We start from the raw sequence: 19,944 nt of genomic DNA on the forward strand, positions 1-19,944 counted from the left end.
CGAGGTTCTCTAGAGAAATATAACCAACAGAAAATAGATAAATATAGATAGATTTGTTATAAGGAATTGGTTTATGTGATTATGGAGGCTGAGAAGTCCCACCATCTGCTGTCTGCAAGCTGGAGACCCAGGAGGACCAGTGACGTAGTTCCAGTGGGAGTGTGAAGGCCAGAGACCCAGGACGGCCAGTAAGAAGGTGGGAGAAGACAGATGTCCCAGCTTGAAAACAGCCAGGCAGAGAGAACCAATTCTCCCTTGCTGCTCCTTTCAGTTGTATTCAGGCCTCCGACAGGTTGGATGCCACCCACCGTGTTAGGGAAGACAATCTGCCTTACTCAGTCTACCAATTCAAACATTAATCATTCGGAATTAACCTATGAAGGTTAAACTCGCTCACGGACACCCCCAGAAACCATGTTTAACCAAATATCTGGGCACCCCATGGCTCAGTCAGCATGACACATAAATTACCCATCCCACTCCACCTCGAGCAGAACTCATTTTTTTCAAACCTCACACTCAGACGAGTGTGACGCTCGTCCTTGTCTTCAGCCATCCCAAGAGCTCCTTAAGTGGGCAGGGAGTGGGCTGTGTTCTTCTATGCACCCCCTGTGCCCACACAGGGCCTGGCCCCCCACAAGGGGTTTGGGACATGTTTATTGACATAAGACAAGCTATTGCTATTATATACTTATTTGTAATACATAGTTATGAATACACTCAGCAAATATTTGAGCACCTGCTACATATCAGCCCTGTTGTACGAGTTGGGAAGATGAACCTAATCAAAAGAGATAAATCCGTTGCCTGGTGGAGCAGGTGGCAATAGGGCTGTGAAGAGCAGTGGAGCAGGCCAAGAGGAGGAGCAGTTATTTCAGGAAAGGTCTCTCTGACAAGGGAGGATTAGTGAGGACCAGAAGGACCTGGGGGAGCAAGCGTGGGGCTCTCGATGGGAAGGTGCCCCGTGTAGGGGAACGGACAGTGCAAAGGCCCTGAGGTGGGAGAGGAGGTGGCACATTCAAAACAGAGAGAGGAAAGGCTGGGCATAATGGGGAGTGCCTGTAATCCCAGCATTTTGGGAGGCCGAGGCAGGAGGATGGCTTGGGCCCCCAGGAATTTGAGACCAGCCTAGGCGACATAGTGAGACCCTGTGTCAAAATACAAAAAACACAGCTCGAGGAAGCCAGGGCAGCCAGGCACCATGAGACGAGTGCTCTGGGAGGCAGCTGGGTCTGCGCATGTGCCCTGGGAGACAGCTGGGTTTGCGCGTGTGCTTTGGGAGACAGCTGGGTCTGCGCATGTGCTCTGGGAGACAGCTGGGTCTGCGCAAGTGCAGCGTTGCCGATGTAAGGTCTCTGTTTTCCTGGGCCTGAGACAGCAACAGAGGAGTTCGAGAAGAGACGTGACACGGCCTGGCTTCGGCTTTAGGAGACAGAGAAATGCAGCTGATTGTCCCGGTACAAGCCCCTTCTGAGTGCGTGTGCACTCCTGGGATTCCCGAGGCTCCCTAAGGAGGAAGGTCTGGTGATCCCCTACTCTGCCCGGGCGAGAAGGCCTTCATCTCCCAAAGCAGGGCCACACAAGGGCAGGGAGGAACCCCTGGCCCATTGGAGCTTTATCTGCTAAGTGGGCACCTTCCCACCCCAGAGCCAGCACCCAGGACCCTTCACTTCTGGGCTGGCTGCCAGGCCATGGCAGCACCTGGAGCTGCCTGAATGCCCAGGACGTGCTCATGTCCACCCTGTCATCCTGTAGATCTCCAAGTGTTTGTGCTTTGCTAAGTGTACATTTGGGATTTTCTGCTTACCTCCCCGCTTACACTTAGACACCGTCTGTTCACCCCATCCATTCCCTGCTTCCTATGTGCTAGACACACATGCTTTTCTAGGGTGGCATTTGCTTGGCACCAGGTGGGTGCTCCATATGTGTTTTTAGAATAAAGGGGAAAGCACTCAGGCCCCGTGCTTAGAGAAAAGCAGAGGATTACACCAGGACTTGAGTGATGGATGAGCATTGAACAGTGCGAGGAGGAGGAGGTCATTTTCAGCAAATGCTCACAAGCAGGATGCATTCAGAGCCCATGAGTCACTCACTCAGCATGGAGGGTGGCTCTGGGTGTTACAGCAAGACTATGGGGGAGCTCGTGAATTCCAAGGGGTTGGGTCGTTGTCCTGTGACATGACAAAATCCAGGTGTTTCCAAAATATTAATCCAGCAGAAGGATAGACTGAAGGAAAGGAATCAGAAAGCCAGGAGTTTGGTTTACAGTCCTTTGTTGCAGACTTGTATGTACATTGCATGAGTTTCTAAACCCTGTGATGGGAAGAAAGGTGTGACCGCCAACAGCCTTGGTCGGGGGTGAAAGGACACGAGCTGGACCACAGTGAGGGTGCTGCATTTCATCCTGGCAAGAATTCTGCCCAGCTGTGGCTTTCTGTCCTCCGTCTACAACTGGGAGAATACTGGAGACATCAGATGTCGTGTAAGGACTAAGAACGAACCCTGGAGAGGCTTAGCATCTGGGTGCTATTTGTAGAGGTGTGCTGGGTAACATGTACTAGAGTCTTTCATTTTGAAGAACCTGCTGGATATGACTAGAAAAGTAAAGGAGAAAAAAACTCCAGGACTGATCGATGAGAGAACTGAAAAGTGGCCCTTTTCAGTGTCACAGTGGGCACTGGGACTGCATGTCCCCAGGGGCCTCAAACTCCAGAGCTCACCTTCCCTTGAATACACATCCAGTATGGCCCAAGCCCACGCATACTACAGGGAGTCCAGCCTGCCTGGAGTGCCCCCTCACTAGTATTTAGGACACCCCAGGGAAGGTTGGCCTGTCCTCTATTTCCAGAGGCAGCCCTTTATCCCCTGTGGCCACCTCTTCACCCAAGTACCCGGGGGACTTCATCAAGCACAGCACACATCAGACTGTAAAGTTTAACCAAACCTTATGGAGGCTGTGGGAATTACAAACAACTAAATTCAGAAAAGGCAAGGGTTGGCCGGGCGCGGTGGCTCACGCCTGTAATCCCAGCACTTTGGGAGGCCGAGGCGGGTCGATCACCTGAGGTCGGGGGTTCGAGACCAGCCTAACCAACATGGAGAAACCCCATCTCTACTAAAAATACAAAATTAGCTGGGTGTGGTGGTGTGTGCCTGTAATCCCAGCTACTCGGGAGGCTGAGGCAGGAGAATCGCTTGAACCCAGGAGGCGGAGGTTGCAGTGAGCTGAGATCACCCCATTGCACTCCAGCCTGAGCAACAAGAGTGAAACTCCATCTCAAAAAAAAAAGAAAAAAGAAAAGGCAAGCGAAGTCTCAGAAGAGGGTCCTCAGTGCCTACCCACTTCTTAGTCCCCTGCTGTCTTCTGCCACACTATAGGGACCTGCTTTTCTTTCACAGATTTGGGGTCCCCTCCTCCTGCCCTCAGCCCCACTCCCTTGGCCCCAGAGACAGTAGGAGACCCTCTGCTCCCCTGAGCCCGGGCCTGTCTCGCATTTCCCATGGAGATGAGCAACAAGGGGAAACATGGGTCTTAAAGAACTTTCCATTCCACCCCCCACCACCTTGGCAAGGCAGCCAGATGCATCTCCGAAGTCCAGCTCACTCAGGCCAGCTCTCTTCACAGCCTGTCTTCCAGCGAGAGGCAAAGCAGAGATCAGACCTGCACGTGCTCTTCATGGCAGAGCTGGCCTTATACGCGTTCCTGGGTGAATAAACAGGGAGACATCTCCTAAGAACAAATGCTTCTCAGAAACAGTATAGTCTAAACTCATATTGAAGGGAAAATAAGCCAGCCACGGGCTGGAGAGACCCCCGCCTACATTACTAAGTAACAGGAAAGGCTAAGATTTGGAGCCTTCCTCCGGTTCAGATCTATCCCTGGAATGATGGAAGATGCTTGCCTGTTGACAATTTTTTTTTATTAAAAATCCCACCCAGGAGGTCTCTCCTGATAGGAAGGGACCATCCTCTAAGGCAAATTCCAACTTCTTCCCTGAAATGTACATCCACTACTGAGCCTCAGAATGCTATTTGTTCCACCTACTTCCACAGTTTTAAGGTCTTCAGCAACAGGAGAAGACAGCAGGAAAACTTGAAGTGCAGTTGGCTCCCACTGAGATATCACTAGCAGAAAAAGGAAACACAAGGAAAAGGCAAGATTCTAAAGACAGAGGTGACACCTTCTGCTCCAAACATTTGGAGGGTCACCTTTCCAGAAGTCAGACTCGAAGTCCTGAATTCTGGCATGAATGAGTTCTACATGTAGGGGGTGGCCTGGAAAGATCTTAATTTGTAAGATGGCAGGTAAGGGGCCTCCAGTTGGAGAATCTTGCCACCTGATTCTCAAAGCCAAAAATATCCTACTGTCTGAAACATGAGGTCTTGAGTAGTTCAACTTGACCCATGCAGACATAATTTGAGAGACGCCAAGGAGGATTAGGAAAAAGTGTATCTGGTCTTACTCAGCTCTGAACATTGCATGAGTCAAACGTTTTCCTAGCTCTCTGTTTGTGTAATGGGTCCACTCTGATGGATTCTTGGCGATGTATCTTTCATGACCAAAATTCAAAGAGGCCATTTGAAGTGGCTCCCACAAAAGCTGCTGCAGAGCCCCAGACATTCGGAAGCCAATAGTGAAGGGGCCAAAAGCCAACCCTCAATGTTCACTGACACTTTGCGAGCCTTGGGGCAAGTTGGCGACGTCAAAACGTGTTTTTAGGGCATGTTTGTCAACATACAGATCTTGGGCAGGATTGCAGGCCTCTGCAGATGGTACCAAAGTAAAGGGAGAGATGGTAGCTGAATAATCTCTCATCATCCCTAAAGTGCAAAGTGAAATGAGAGTGGATTTTTCCTTCCAAATCCACTTGGAGTGAGTCCCGAAAGACTCACTTTTGCGGCAATCCCCACAATGACATCACTGGAGTGGAGGTTATATAATTTAAAGCGACCACATCTCCACAGCACTTCCCAGAAGAGAAAACTCCTCCAAAAGCAGCTCTCACTATCAGAAAACCCAACTAAAGTTGTGAACGCCTTCATTTTCTGCCTGAGTAAGTAAATGACCACCTTTTTTTTTTCTTTTATGAGAGTACAATATGAGAGGAAATCTGTGTCTCTTAGAAAAACAAAAAACTTCCTTTTACACCTACCTATTGGCAAAATTTTCCACTTCTGTGAGGGTACTTTTTAAAAATAATTCTAAATCAATTTAAGAGACTTTTATTTCATGCCTAGTTTGGGTCTTAATTGCTTTTCCAGAACAGGAGGAGGAGGGAAAGATTTTAGAACTGGTAGGAAGGTTCCAGTAGCTCCTTATATCAAAGTCAAGTGACACATGTCAGGGCTGAATGCAGCCACCAGAGCTCACATGGACTCTGAGCAGTTACAGCCTGCAAATTCTGAATCATAAAAATTAAATTAGTCTCTCTGGGATGGCTTACAAGATTTCATAAGATCAATAACTGGTTGGGTTATTCGTGGCTTGAAAGTAGCATCTTATTATGTGACCGTGCTGATGGTCTTTAACATCTGTGGCTGAATTTCCAATGCCTTTAACATCACCATGCTGTTGAAATTGGGGTTAATTTGAAGAATTAACTAATTTGTTGAAGAAAGTCACACTCTCTCATAGCCAAGGTTAAAATGTGCAGAATTCAGAAAATACCACACAGGAATTACAGAATTGCCATCTCTCGTAGACTTGCCCAATGCCCCTTCTGAGTTCTTCAAATAGGGTCACATATTACTAACAATATCCAGAGATATTGTTTATTGAGCACCTACTATGTTCCAGGCAAATATCAGAGCTAAAGCTAAAAACTGGCAAAGGAAGATTTCTCCTCTCTGGCCAACTTTATAAACACAGACAGCAGCAGGTGAGGACAATCCCTTTAAAAATAAGCCCCACATGAGCAGACACATGCTGTGGCTGAGGTGGCCCCAGCCACCTCCTGGTCCTGGGGATGGGGGCGGTGTCCACTGACCTAATCAGATTCGAGCTAAAGTCCCTGCATAGCTGGTCGTCTCTGGCTTCCTGGGCAGGGTGCAGCCTCACCCCCTGTGCTGGTTTCCTAAGGCTGCTGTAATTAATTATCACAAAGTTAGTGGCTTAAAACGATGCAAGTTATTATCTTACAGTTCTGGAGATCAGGAGTTCAAACTCAGTCTGGCTGAGCTAAAGTCAAGATATTGGCTTGGCTTTGTTCTCCATCCCCATGATTCAATTATCTCCCACCAAGTCCCTCACACAACATGAGAGAATTATGGGAGCTACAACTCAAGATGAGATTTGGGTGGGGACACAGCCAAACCATATCAGTGCTCAACACCCTCCCATCTCTTCTCAAACTCTCAATGCCCCAGCCCCTCCACCACAGGTCAGGACCTCGCCTCCTTTCTCCCTGAGAAATCCCAACCAATCGCAGGGGAATTCCACAGATTCCCACCTGCCAGCCTCTGTCACCATAGACCTCAGCTTCCTGGCCATCATCAGAGATAGCTAGGAGAGGGATGGTCAGGCCATGTGTGTGCACACTGCCGGGGCACCCCAATAGTCAAAAATTATTTCCCCCCAAAATTAGTATTTATAGGTAGAAAGAGAGGAAAGAAGGAAGGAATGGAAGGAAGGAAGGAAGGAAGGGAGGAAGGGAGGCCGAGAGGATGGGAGGGAGGGAGGATGGGAGGAAGGAGAGAGGGAGAGAAGCAGGATGGGAGGGAGGGAGGATGGGAGGGAGGAAGGGAGGGATGGAGGAAGGAAGGAAGGAGGGAAGGAGGGTAGGGAGGAAAGGAGAGAAGGAGGGAATGAAGGGAAGGAAGGAAGGGGAAAAAAGTCCAACAAAATGGTTATATTATATTGATGGTGTTATAAAGTAGTTCTAGATAAAAACTATTTTCAAAAGGTATTTAAATATATATACATACACCTATGAATATTAAAGCAAAATAAAACATGTTTATGTTAATTAACTGAACATTTAAAAATAAGATAAGCAAAATAATTGTTCTTGTTGTATATTCACATGCTACAGTTTCTTGTACCTGACTGATACCATGTCATTGGCATTTTTCACAAGAATGTATTTTCTTCAGTGGGGTCTTGTTATTTTTAATTTTTCCATATAATTGCCTGAAATCTTTTTTCCACAAATTTTACAATTAACAAATTTAAATTAGTACCTTCAGTTGACTCTTCTCTTGAACCATAATATGTTGAGAAAATGTTCCCTGTGCAGGTTCTGAGTGATAAGCTCTCAGCAAATTCTGCCAGGCAGAGGCTGTTCTCAAGTCCAATTCTTTGCATATGGAATTGCATAAATATTTTATCCCAGATATTTTCACAGGTGCTGTCTTTGTGCCTTAGTTTGGAGTGCAGTGGTGCGATCTTGGCTCGCCGCAACCTCCGCTTCCCAGGTTCAAGTGATTCTCCTGCATCAGCCTCCCGTGTAGCTGGGATCACAGGTGCCTGCCACCATGCTCGGCTAATTTTTGTATTTTCAGTAGAGACAAAGTTTCACCATGTTGGCCAGGTTGGTCTTGAACTCCTGACCTCAGGTGATCCACCTGCCTTAGCCTCCCAAAGTGCTGGGATTACAGGCATGAGCCACACCGTGCCCAGCCCACACGTATTTTTTTTTTTTTTTTTTTTTACCAGATTAAACCTTTCAAATAAGTTGTACCTACTTATAAGTTTTGAATGTTTTGTCAGATTCAGATACTGCAAATCATTGGCTTTCTCAGTTTCATCTCATTTCGTACAGAACATGAATTTATCCAATTAAAAAGATTCTTCCCACAAGCTGAAATATTCCAGAGCTCATTTTAGAGTTTCAAAATTAACTCTTGTACAGCATTTGATTTTGATCATTTTCTGATACATTTTATAATTTTTCTGCATACCAGCTTTGTTTTCAATATTTATAATTCACTAAAAGCTTTGAAAGCTGACGTTTTGGTGCTCTATTCATTGAATAACTAGACTAAATATTTCCAACTGATTTGGAACAAAATTCAACAAAAATTTATAGATCTGTTTTAATACACTGTTTAATAACATTTTAGGATACTGAGACTCAATGTCCACTAAAATCGATTGATAATGGGAAAATAAAAGAGAAAACACATGTGAAAGTCCAGTTTTTTAAAAAAATTCATGAACTTTATCACAACAAGTTTGTAGTTCAGTAAATCTGTGCATATGTTTTAACATTTTGTAAATTTTGTCACGTACATCTATTTCAATTTATAGAATATTGACATTTATTTATATGCAATAACAAATTGTGTGTGCACCACGACCTGTTCCAATCACATTTCTGTTTCATTAGTGTCTTAATTTAGTAGGAATATTATTGTTACCATGACGCTGGACTCCACCACAATTTGTGTTTTATCCTCACAAAAATGCAGTGACTTTATTTCCAATGTGGAAAATTTAAACAACTTAAATAGCATTCACAAAAAGTCATTTGTTTCACTTTGCCAGAATGAATGTCCCAAAGCCCTGCTTTGCTTCCATGAGCTGAATGAAAGAATGAATTGTGATTGGAATTAACAGGTTTTGCTGTCTGAAGCGTCTGAGGATACTGGTGTTGAGCTGGCACCATTTTGCTTTCTGTGACGTTCTTCTTATGGAGCCAACGCACAGTCAGCCATCACTTCCACTGTTGCACGTGCACAAGAAAAGCTGGAATTAAATGTGAGCTGAGTTAACTTACAGAACAGTCATTTGATCTAAGGGAAAAGTCATGCCTCTCAGAATTATCTTATATCAGCATCTTTTGCAGCTGCAAGGATGAGAACCGTGTCTTAGGGTGCAATTTTTTTTTTTTTTTTTGAGACAGAGTCTGACTCTGTCACCCAGGCTAGAGTGCACTGGTGCGATCTCAGCTCACTGCAACCTCTGCCTCCTAGGTTCAAGCAATTCTCTGCCTCAGCCTCCCAAGTAGCTGGAATTACAGGCACCTGCCATCACACCCAGCTAGTTTTTGTAATTTTAGTACATACAGGGTTTCACCATCTTGGCCAGGCTGGTCTTGAACTCCTGACCTCATGATCCACCTGCCTCGGCCTCCCAAAGTGCTGATTACAGGCTTGAGCCACCATGCCCAGCCTGGTGCAAGGTTCTTAAAATTACTGATTTCTAAAGTAGCAGCTCTGTGTCTTAGGTTTTCTTGCAATCAGTGAAATTGCTACAGACCCCATAGTGATGCAAATGTAAACAAACATTCTATGCAAGCTATCTGCTCATCAACAACTTCCTTGAGCAACAGAAGTGCAGTGTTAAATTTCCATTAAATATTTGTTTTTTAGCTCGTCACTCCAAAAGGGTTTATTGCAAATTCTTTAAGTATTGCCAAATGATAAAATAAACATAGTTTTGGATTTATGCCCTGCAAAAAATGACCAAACTATTGTAACAAGAGCCTCCAGCCTCCTCCATATTATGCTCTGGGTGGGGACTGCTCAGCTTCCATGTGCCATGGACATTTCACAACCACCAAATCATAATTTCCCATGTCTCCTGTTGATCTGTCAACCAGCAGCTGTGCAACTTCTGCTCTTTTATCTACTCTCTCCCTTGGTGATTTCATCCAGCCTTGTGGCTTTAAATGCCATTCCTGTAGTTACAACTCCCAGTTATGTCTCATCATCCCAGATCTTGTCCCTGAATACCACACTTGTCTATCTAATTGCCTGCCAGATGTCCCCATGTGATGTCCAATTTATATCTCAACCTTAACAATTCCAAAGTTGAACTCCTGTTCTTCTCCACCCCCCACAAAAAGAACTGCTTCATCTTCATTCTGTCACCTTCATTTCAGCTGATGACAACTTCATACTTCCCAGTGTTCAGTCCAAAAATCTTGGCATTGTCCGATTTCTCCTTTCTCCCACCCAGATCCAACTGAAAATCACGGTGTTACTACCTGCAAAACACCTCTAGAGTTTGATCACTTGATCAGTTCTCACCACCTGCACTGCTACTCTCCCCAGCTGTCACCTGCCAGCATGTTTATTTAGTGTGTGTATTGCTTATCAACTCCTTCCTCCTGCTAGGCTTATACGCACACTGAGAGCAGGGATTTTTGCCTGCTGTATTCACTGCTTTGTCCTAAATACCTAGAACAGTACCTGGCACATAGTACATTCTCAGTAAATACTTGTTCAGCAAATAAATGACTGGAGGAACCAGTGAATTATACCCCGGTGTGAATAACTCCACGTGAGTGACATGACAGAATGTCACAGCTAGAAGGGCCTCTTGAGGACATCATGTCTTCCTTAGATGAGGAAAGTCAGGCTCAGAGACATGAACTGACTCTCCGAAGGTTACACAGCCAAATATGCTCTTCCAAGGTTAATTCTCTGCTACACAATAGCTTTTGTTGGTATCTATGAGGCTTTGCAGGGTTGAAGGAATCTCAGGTGTCACCCAGTGATAACAATCAGGATGGTGACAACTAACGTTTGCCGCGCGCTTACAATAAGTCAGGAACCCTGCTAAGCACTGGGTGTATATTAACCTATCCAATCTGGGGAAGAATGTTTAGGCTCTGAAGATCGTCTGGAGCCCCATAAATCCCACAGCGTAGGCAGCTGCTCACTCTGCGGATAGTATTCTGTGGATCCCTGAGTTGGCTGTGGCCGATTTTGCTGGCAGGAGGCCACAAAGCCATGAGCACAGGATGGGATCTACCCCTCGTGGGACCACAGAAGGCTGGGAGACGCAGTCTTCCCTATGGAAAGAGACAGAGCTTTCTATCCCTCGCCCGGTGAAACTCAGCATGGGAGCATGGGAGGCAGGTCAGCTGCATTGCTATGAACATGAGCTATGGGGTGCATGCAGACCAAGGTTCATAGTGTACACTGTACCCACCAGCTGTAGCTCCTCCAGCAAGCTTGGGAGGCCAGTCAGCTGCATGACTGTGAGCACCGCCTCTGGGGTCCGTGCAGACCAAGGTTCCTAGCGTAGCACTGTAACCACCACCTAGGTCTTCTCCGACAAGCTGGTTAACTTCTCTGAGCCTGGCTTTGTCATTCACCAAGTGGGGACAGGTGCAGCAGAAGAGAGCAGACAGAAGCACAGGATCTCGATCAGGCTCTTGAATCAGACTGCCTGGGTTTGAATCCAGGCCCTACTGACCAGCTGTGTGACCTCAGACAGGCGACTCCAGGTCTCAGCACTCAATTTTCTAATTGGCCAACTGGAGATGACAATGGCCCCTACCTTGAATGGCTTCCAGGAAGATTAAATGAGAAAATACTTCAATGTGAAACACTTAGAATGGCGTCTGGAACACAGAGACCATTAATACCATCTAACAGATGTTAGTTATCCTTACTTATTACTCATGCTTTCCTTTCTCTTTTATCTTTTCTCTCTCTCTTTTTTTTTTTTTTTTGGTTGTTGTTGTTGTTGAGGCAGGGTCTCAGTCTGTCGGCCCAGACTGAAGTGCAGTGGCACAATCATAGCTCGCTGCAGCCTCGACCTTCCAGGCTCAAACGATCCTCCCACCTCAGCCTCTCGAGTTGCTGGGACCACAGGTATGCACCACCATGCCCAGCTAATTTTTGTACTTTTTGTAAAGACAGGATTTCACCATGTTGCCCAGGCTGGCCTTGAACTCCTGGGTTCATCTGATCCATCTGCCTTGGCCTCCCAAAGTACTGAGATTACAGGTGTGAGCCACCACACCCTGCCAATACTCATGTTTTTCAAGCCCGTAAGAGGAACCTCCTAGCACTTTCCCCACCCTGGCCACCACACTGGTCCCAGCCCTAACAGGTCAGCTTCCTTTGCTGTTCCTGGGCTTCCCTCAGTTCTGTCTCAAGCCATGACCTCTGCCTCCATGTCTGCAGCCCTATGAGGCTGGGGCTGCTCTGTTCTGCATATCTCCAGTGCCTGGCAAGGGGCTGGCAAGAGGTAGATGCTCATTAAATGCCCGTTAAAACCCTAATAGTAATAATAATAATGGTACAGTTGTTACTAAGACTAATCACTACCTTCCAAAGTCTTTCCTGTATGCAAGGCACGGAGCTAAGCACCCTGTAGATTCTAACAACAGCCCTCCCATGATCCCACAAGAGATCATGAGTTTAAAAAGGAAAGTAAAAGTCAGTGGTTCTAAGTAGCTCACACTGAGTGACTGTACCAGGATTTGGACTCAGGCACCATCCCTTAAACCAGAGGTCAGCAAACTTTTCCTCTTCAGGAACAGATAGTAAATATCTTCAGCTTTGCAAGCCAGACAGTCTCCGTTACAAGCACTCGACTCACCCTTGTAGCACGAACACAGCTGTAGATAATGCGTCCATAAGTGGGTGTGGCTCTGTGCCAATAAAACTTTATTGTCCAGAAACAGGTGACAAGTTGGTTTGGCTCATAGGCTGTAGTCTGCCACTTCCTGTTTTATTCTACCTTCTGTTCATTTCAGGTCACTGTGCATGGCATCATCCTGGCCCCCTCTAGAGCTCCAATCCTCCAACCAGAGCCAGCTCTTCCCTCAAAATGCTACGGCCTGTGACAATGCTCCGGAAGCCTGGGGCCTGCTACACAGAGTGCTGCCGACATTTATCATCTCCATCTGTTTCTTCGGCCTCCTAGGGAACCTTTTTGTCCTGTTGGTCTTCCTCCTGCCCCGGCGGCAACTGAATGTGGCAGAAATCTACCTGGCCAACCTGGCGGCTTCTGATCTGGTGTTTGTCTTGGGCTTGCCCTTCTGGGCAGAGAATATCTGGAACCAGTTTAACTGGCCTTTCGGAGCCCTCCTCTGCCGTGTCATCAACGGGGTCATCAAAGCCAATTTGTTCATCAGCATCTTCCTGGTGGTGGCCATCAGCCAGGACCGCTACCGCGTGCTGGTGCACCCTATGGCCAGCCGGAGGCAGCAGCGGCGGAGGCAGGCCCGGGTCATCTGCATGCTCATCTGGGTTGTGGGGGGCCTCTTGAGCATCCCCACATTCCTGCTGCGATCCATCCAAGCCGTCCCAGATCTGAACATCACCGCCTGCATCCTGCTCCTCCCCCATGAGGCCTGGCACTTTGCAAGGATTGTGGAGTTAAATATTCTGGGTTTCCTCCTACCTCTGGCTGCGATCGTCTTCTTCAACTACCACATCCTGGCCTCCCTGCGAGGGCGGGGGGAGGTCAGCAGGACAAGGTGCGGGGGCCACAAGGACAGCAAGACCACAGCGCTGATCCTCACGCTCGTGGTTGCCTTCCTGGTCTGCTGGGCCCCTTACCACTTCTTTGCCTTCCTGGAATTCTTATTCCAGGTGCAAGCAGTCCAAGGCTGCTTTTGGGAGGACTTCATTGATCTGGGCCTGCAGTTGGCCAACTTTTTTGCCTTCACTAACAGCTCCCTGAATCCAGTAATTTATGTCTTTGTGGGCCGGCTCTTCAGGACCAAGGTCTGGGAACTTTATAAACAATGCACCCCTGAAAGTCTTGCTCCAATATCTTCATCCCATAGGAAAGAAATCTTCCAACTTTTCTGGCGGAATTAAAACAGCATTGAACCAAGAAACTTGGCTTTCTTATCAATTTTCTGTGACGTAATAAATGCTATTGTGATAGGCTAAATAATTACTCCTGTAGATTGGGGGATACCTAATCCCTGGACTTGATGAATGTTACCAAATTAAGGGTCTTGAGATAGGGAGATGATCCTGAATTATCCAGGTGGGCCCTATATAATCACAAGGGTCCTTATAGGAGGGAGGCAGGAGGCTCAGAGTCAGGAGATGTGACTATGGAAGCAGAGGCCAGAGGAATTCAGGGCGGCCACTACGAGCCAAGGATTGTAGGCACCCTCTAGAGGCTGTAAAGGGCAAGGAAATGGCTTCTCCCCTGGAGCCTCCAGAAGGAATGGGTCCTGCCAACTCCCTGTCTTCAGCCCAGGGAAACAGATTTAGGATTCCTGGCCTCCAGAACTGTTAGAGAATACATTTGTGTTTTGTTGTTTTGTTTTGTTTTGCTTTGCTTTGCTTTGCTTTGCTTTTTTGAGATGGGGTCTCGCTCTGTCACCCAGGCTGGAGTGTACTGGCACAATCACGGCTCACTGCAGCCTCAATTTCCCAGACTCAAGGGATCCTCCCACCTCAGCCTCCTGTAGCTGAGACTACAGGTGTGCACCACCATGCCTGGCTAACTTTTCTATTTTTTGTAGAGATGGGATCTTCTTGGGTTGCCTAGGCTGGTCTCAAACTCAAGGGCTCAAGTGATCCTCCACTTTGGTCTCCCATAGTGCTAGGATTATAGGCGTGGCCACTGCACCTGGCCCCATTTGTATTTTAAGCCACCGAGTTTCTGATAATTTGCCATAGCAGCAGCAGGAAACAAATAACAAGTATTGGGTAATGGCCTCTCTTATTACACTTCCATTTGTCTATTCAAAGCTCTCTAGGCTAACTGCCAGGAATACAGGGATGGTATAGCTAGAAGTTCTATCTTCAAGAAACTTACATACATCTAAATATTATAATACAAAAAATGAAATGAGAAATTGCATGAGCACACCACAGATCCAGCGTCTTGCGCCTTCAGAGAGAAAGGGGATGGGTTCCCTCTCAGGTTAGCAGAGAAGACGCTGTGAAGGGAGTCAGCCATGAGCCTGGTTTCCACAAAGGGTGCAATCTGGATATGTGGAAACAGGGAGGAAGGGCTGGCGGAGGCGGGAAAGGGTGAGCTGCTCACAAAAGAATGCTTGTGCATGCTCTTGTTGAACGTGTAATGCATTGGTGCGGGTCTTGCTATGAGAGACCCAACGGTAAGCATAACAGTGTCCCTACCCTCTAGGGACTCACAGCAAGGAGGACAATAATTAAGAGATTGTCATAGAGCAGGATGCCTGCCACCATCAGGGTGAGGGGTGCCATGAGAACCAGAGCAGGGCTCCAGTCTGGGTGGCTGGGAGGGAGGGTTAGAGAGGGGTTCCTGGAGGAAGAGACATATAAACTGAATCCCAAAAAACGAGAAGCTGGCCAAGCAAAATGGGGGAAAGGAGTGTTCCAGACAGAAGGAACAAAGTAGGCCCAGAGGCAGGAGGGGTTACAGGTTAGGAGGGAGAGGTTGAAGGACGGCAGAGGAGGAGGCGGGTCACGGAGAGAATTGGGGCTAGAGGAGAATGGACAGGCTGGGTCCACAATGGTCAGCTGGCAAAGAGAGTTCACCCAGGAAGCATGGTGGGCTCCAGGGGGCTTTGAGGGCCCCATTGAAGCTGGAAAGCGTGGCTGTGTTGTGTGAATTTACTCTGATAATGCTCGACAGACCCAGGAAAGGATTGCTCTGGAGTAGGGTTTAGCCAGATAGACAGCCATACGTCATGGGAGTTGGGAATCCTGGTCAGACTCTGGGAAATGATGGAGAGGGAAGAAACGAGCACAGGGAGAGAAGGAAGTGAAGTGAGATCAGTGTGTTAAAGGACGGGTGTAGTGAGAGAACCTGGGTGACAGAGCAAGAAGGAGAAGAAGGGCCAGGCATGATCTCCTGTACACTGTGAAGGGAGTCTGCGTGAGACTGGTTTCCACAAAGGGTGCAATCTGTAATCCCAGCACTTTGGGAGGCTGAGACAGGTGGATGGCTTGAGCCAGGGAGTTCGAGACCAGCCTGGGCAACATAGCAAGACCCCGTCTCTACAAAAAATACAAAAATTATCCAGGCATGGTAGTGCACACCTGTAGTCCCAGCTACTCGGGAGGCTGAGGCAAAAGGATCATCTGAGCCCAGGAGGTCAAGGTTACATGCAGTGAGCCAAGATTGTGCCACTGCATTCCAGACTGGCTGACAGAGTAAGACCCTGTCTCATTAAAAGAGAGGAAGGCATAGCCACAGAGCAGGAATGTTTGAATAGAACATTCCAGAGGCAGAGCCATCCCAGGAGATGACAAGGACCAAGTGTATCCCTGGCACCAGGTGGCTGAAGTAGAGGGAAGAAGAAGGAGGTTGGAGACAACATAGAAAATGGAGAGGTCAGGTGGTGGGTGGACCCTGCCTGGGCCCCCGCAGGCAGGCGGGACACTGTCAGGCCCTGGGGAGGAGAGAGTCCATGGGCCAGGAGGCCATTCCAAGGTCAGTTTCCATGGAGTAGGGGAGAGGGTGTAGTGACTGGACTCCAAGACACTTGGGGGAATGGGGAGAATGGCAGTCCCCACAGCTGCACGGGAAGGGCTGGTCCTCACAGAATAGCAGCAAAGACTCATTCATTCCAGGAGTGGAAAGAATGCCATGTTCTTGGAGCCTGGAGACAGAGTGTGAGAGGCTGGCAGTGGCTGGGCCACCGGGACCTCATCAGTGATAACCCTTTGATCAGTGCTCCAGCCCTTGCAGGTTTCCTGGAGAGCAGAGTGTGGTCAGAAGGCATGGAGCTGAGCCAACAGGCAAGATCTAGCCTGCACATGTGTTTAATTTGAACCACATGGTATTTTTTAAAACTCCAAGCCCCCAGGCTCTTGAGCTGGTTACCAGTACTGAAACTCCCCATAGGGAGCCAGCTTTCCAGTTTCTCTTGAACGTTTGGAAGATCCAGCAACACTGATTCAATTTCATTCATTCAGCAGATATTTATTGAGCATCTACTTTGTCAGACACTGTTGTGGGCACTGAGAATATGGCAGTGAACAAAAGAGAGGAACATCCTTGGGCCCCTTGGAGTTGACCTTCCGGGGTCCCCCCAGGGCTCCAATTCTTTGGTGCTGTGTAGCAGAGGCCCCATGAACAGGGCACCCTCCCATCAGGTTCACACACATGGCAGCTATGGGAGGTTGAGTTTGCAACCCCTGATCCAGACCATCCCTTCACATACAGTCTAGAAAATAGAGAGCAGTAAGACCTGCCCAAGTACACCCAGTGCGACTCACAGCAGCCACACACAGGAATAGGCTCAGTCATCTCATTTAATCGTCTGACTCCCTTGTGAGGTTTGTTTCAGGATGTCCACTTTCTAGGTGAGGAAGAGGAGGCTAAGAAAGGCAGTGCTTGCTCAGACTGCAGAGGCTGGATTCACCCAACTCATCTGACTCCAACACCAATGTGATTTCCAAGGCCCCAGGCAGGAATTCATTGGGCAAAGGCTCTGTGGCAAAGTGGCAAAAGTAGGCAGGAACAGGCAGGAATAGAGAGTGGGAAAGGGAAAATAATACCTGATTCTTCTTCTAGTCCGAGTGAGCTGACCCACATATGCCCTCCTTTCTTCTTTCTTCTTTTTCAGCCGGCCTTAAGCTGGTGGCTTATCAAAATCCTTTCTAGGGCTTGCATAAACCAATCCCACACTCGAGAAGAATGTGCTGGCCAGTGAAATCGGACAACATTGCTCACAGGATGTAATTCAATGGTAGACTGCAGCCACATCCTGAGAACTCAGACACCTGATTTATGAGATGCACGTAAGTAACGTTTACCGAAGCCCAGCAAATGGCCCCACAGTGGAAGAGAAACTGGCAAACCCGTACAGTAGAATTCTGTTGCCCTTCTATGGGGAAGGCCAGTTATTCATTTACAGAGAGAGAAATTTCTGCCTTGACTAAAAGGATCGATGCAGCGGGAAAAGGTAATATATCTGAGTTCCCATGGATCTGGTTGATAGGTTCGCCTGGCGTGTTCCATATGGGGCCAGGCCCAGGCCACACGTGTGGTGCTAACACCTGGGGTGGAGGGAGGAATTAGCAAATAGTCTTCCAGCATCCCCAGCTGTAGCACCCATGTGGGCTTCCACTCTCTCCCTGAGAAGGGCCAAGTAGAAAGAGAGGAGGAGCTTTCACTCCAATCCGCTCCCAGCTTTGGGTCTGTCCTGGGCTCCAGAACCGCGTGATCAGGGGCCATATGTGGGCTTCACTGCTCTCTGCAGTGGAAAAGTAAGAAAACTGCCCCCACCCTGTCCCATCATCACCCCAGTCCATCATGGGGAGTGGGTGGTGCTAAGGCCCTCCAAATCCCAGCCTTGGGGAAACTCCCTAATGTTGCAATGGCCACAGGCAGGCTCTTGTTCTCCGGAGATGAGTCACAAGTTTGATGAGGAGCAGGTCGGAAGCAGCCCTGGGAAGTGTTCCTCCCCACCCCTGCTCCCACCACAGCTCCAAGGCGCCTGGGCATCCAACCAGCGCTGATTCAAGCCCTTGGCTCCGGCTGAGCTCCGCTCTGGCCTCTGTGCACCTTCAGCTCCTTCCTGCCATTCTCTTTCCCTGTGCGCAGCCCCTTTCTCCAGACCCCCTTGATTCCTTCTCAGCACGCTCATGCCTCCCCGGACCACCCCCAGCTCAGGCCTCTGCCCAAGAAGGGCCCAACCGCAGGGCTGCAGAGTGCACAGTGCAGCCGGTCAGAGGCCCAGGTCTCTGAGTCACACGTGCCACTGTTCCAGTCCTTACTCCACCACCGCATGAGCCTGGCCGACCACCGAAACTCGGCATCCCATCTGTAAAAGGGAATGAGGAGAGCAGTGCCTCACTGTGTTGTTGTGAAAATTAAGTGACCCAAAAGGACTAGCTTATTCCCTTTTTGGAAAGAGGTAATGGGCAAAGAAGGGGAAGGAAAGGCGAGAAGGGACAAGAGGAAGGTCAAAGATGTATGTGAGACGCCAGGACAGTGCCACCCCAGCAAGCACCAAGAACCATTTCTCCTATGAGCAGAAAAGGCTTTAACTATGCCTGAAATGAATGCATGTCAAAGCACAGTCTGAATAAAATCCCAAAAATGGTGTCCGTGTCACTCTCCTGGTTGAGATATGGCACCATCCTTGTGTAAGATGTTACTATTGAGGGAAACTGAGTAAAGAGTAATGGGGGCCGGGCACAGTGCTCATGCCTATAATCCCAGCACTTTGGGAGGCCGAGACAGGCAGATCACGTGAGCCCAGGAGTTCAAAGACCAGCCTGGGCAACATGGTGAAACCCTGTCTCTAGTAAAAATACAAAAATTAGCCAGGCATGGGGGTGCACACCTGTAGTACCAGGTACTTGGGAGAATGTGGCGGGAAAATCAGTTGAGCCCAGGGTTCAAGGCTGCAGTGAGCCATGATTGTGCCATTGCACTCCAGCCTGGGCAATAAAGTGAGACCCTGTCTCAGAAAAAAAAAAAAAAAAAAAAAAAGAATGAGTACAAGGCATCTTTCTTATCACTGTATGCAAATCTACTAAAAACCTTAAAAAGAATGCATCATTAAGTTCAACCACTCTGCCTTACAGATGAAGAAACCAAGGTCCAGAGACAAGCAGACTTGTCCAAGGTCACCAAGTAAGCAGGGCTCCTGCTGAAGGGCTCTGTTCAGACCCAAGATGCCCGCTGGGCCCTGGTGACAGGTCTCAGTCTCAGGCTGAGGTCAGAGAAGAGGCCTGAGTGCCAGGGGTCTCATTTGAGTGGCCGTGATGATTGCAGAGACTCCCTATGGCCAGGATTGTGTTTCAGGCAGTAAACAGGAAGCCAAGCCTACTTTTCAGGAGCTTCAGGGGACAGAAAACTATCAGGAAGGATTGGTTGGGACCCAGCAAGTATGAGAGGAAGACATTTCAGGGCTTCAGTCAACAAGGGGCTCAGTGTACTGTAGCTGCCAAAATAGCTGCCAGCTCTCAGCTGCATTAAAAGGAGTATAGCCTCCAAAATGAGGGAGGTCATATTCCATTAATTTAGCACTGGACAGGGTCCATTAGGAGTACTGTGTCCAGCTCCTGGCTGATTCCAAAGACAGGGATCAGACTGGTGAGAGGATGCAACAGCACACCCTCCAGACACATGGCAGCAGAGGGCTTACCACAGAAGATAAGACTTATGTGGAGAGAGGAACAAATGCACTTAGTGTTACCCCAAAGGAACCAAAGAGAAAAAAATCCTGAGAAACACATTCTGTCTAATTTAAGGATGGGCTCTTTGACAGGCAGAGCTGTCCCATGATAGAACTGATGGCCCTCAATGACGTGGGTTCCTGGTCTCTGGAGGAGCCCAGCAGAGCTGAA

The 19,944-nt window shown here is 48.1% G+C and overlaps 1 protein-coding gene across 2 annotated transcripts; it reads left to right on the forward strand.

Moving 5' to 3' along the window:
* The first annotated feature begins 1,308 nt into the window (after nt 1-1,308).
* Nucleotides 1,309-13,529, forward strand: BDKRB1 (bradykinin receptor B1). 2 transcript variants are annotated; one of them, XM_054449466.2, is made up of 3 exons: nt 1,309-5,054; nt 11,429-11,547; nt 12,438-13,529. In XM_054449466.2, exon 3 carries the CDS (start codon nt 12,448-12,450, stop codon nt 13,507-13,509), a length of 1,062 nt encoding a protein of 353 aa, XP_054305441.2. In that variant the 5' UTR covers nt 1,309-5,054; nt 11,429-11,547; nt 12,438-12,447; the 3' UTR covers nt 13,510-13,529. The 2 variants fall into 2 exon arrangements, with proteins under 2 accessions (XP_054305441.2, XP_054305440.2); XM_054449465.2 differs by lacking the exon at nt 11,429-11,547.
* The last annotated feature ends 6,415 nt before the right edge of the window (nt 13,530-19,944 follow it).

This window comes from Pongo pygmaeus, chromosome 15 (genome assembly GCF_028885625.2).
Source record: "Pongo pygmaeus isolate AG05252 chromosome 15, NHGRI_mPonPyg2-v2.0_pri, whole genome shotgun sequence".
Taxonomy (NCBI): Eukaryota; Metazoa; Chordata; class Mammalia; order Primates; family Hominidae; genus Pongo; species Pongo pygmaeus.

What these genes read in the sequence shown, in the direction of transcription:
- BDKRB1 (XM_054449466.2), top strand. Translation starts at nt 12,448, where the DNA reads ATGGCATCATCCTGGCCCCCTCTAGAGCTCCAATCCTCCAACCAGAGC.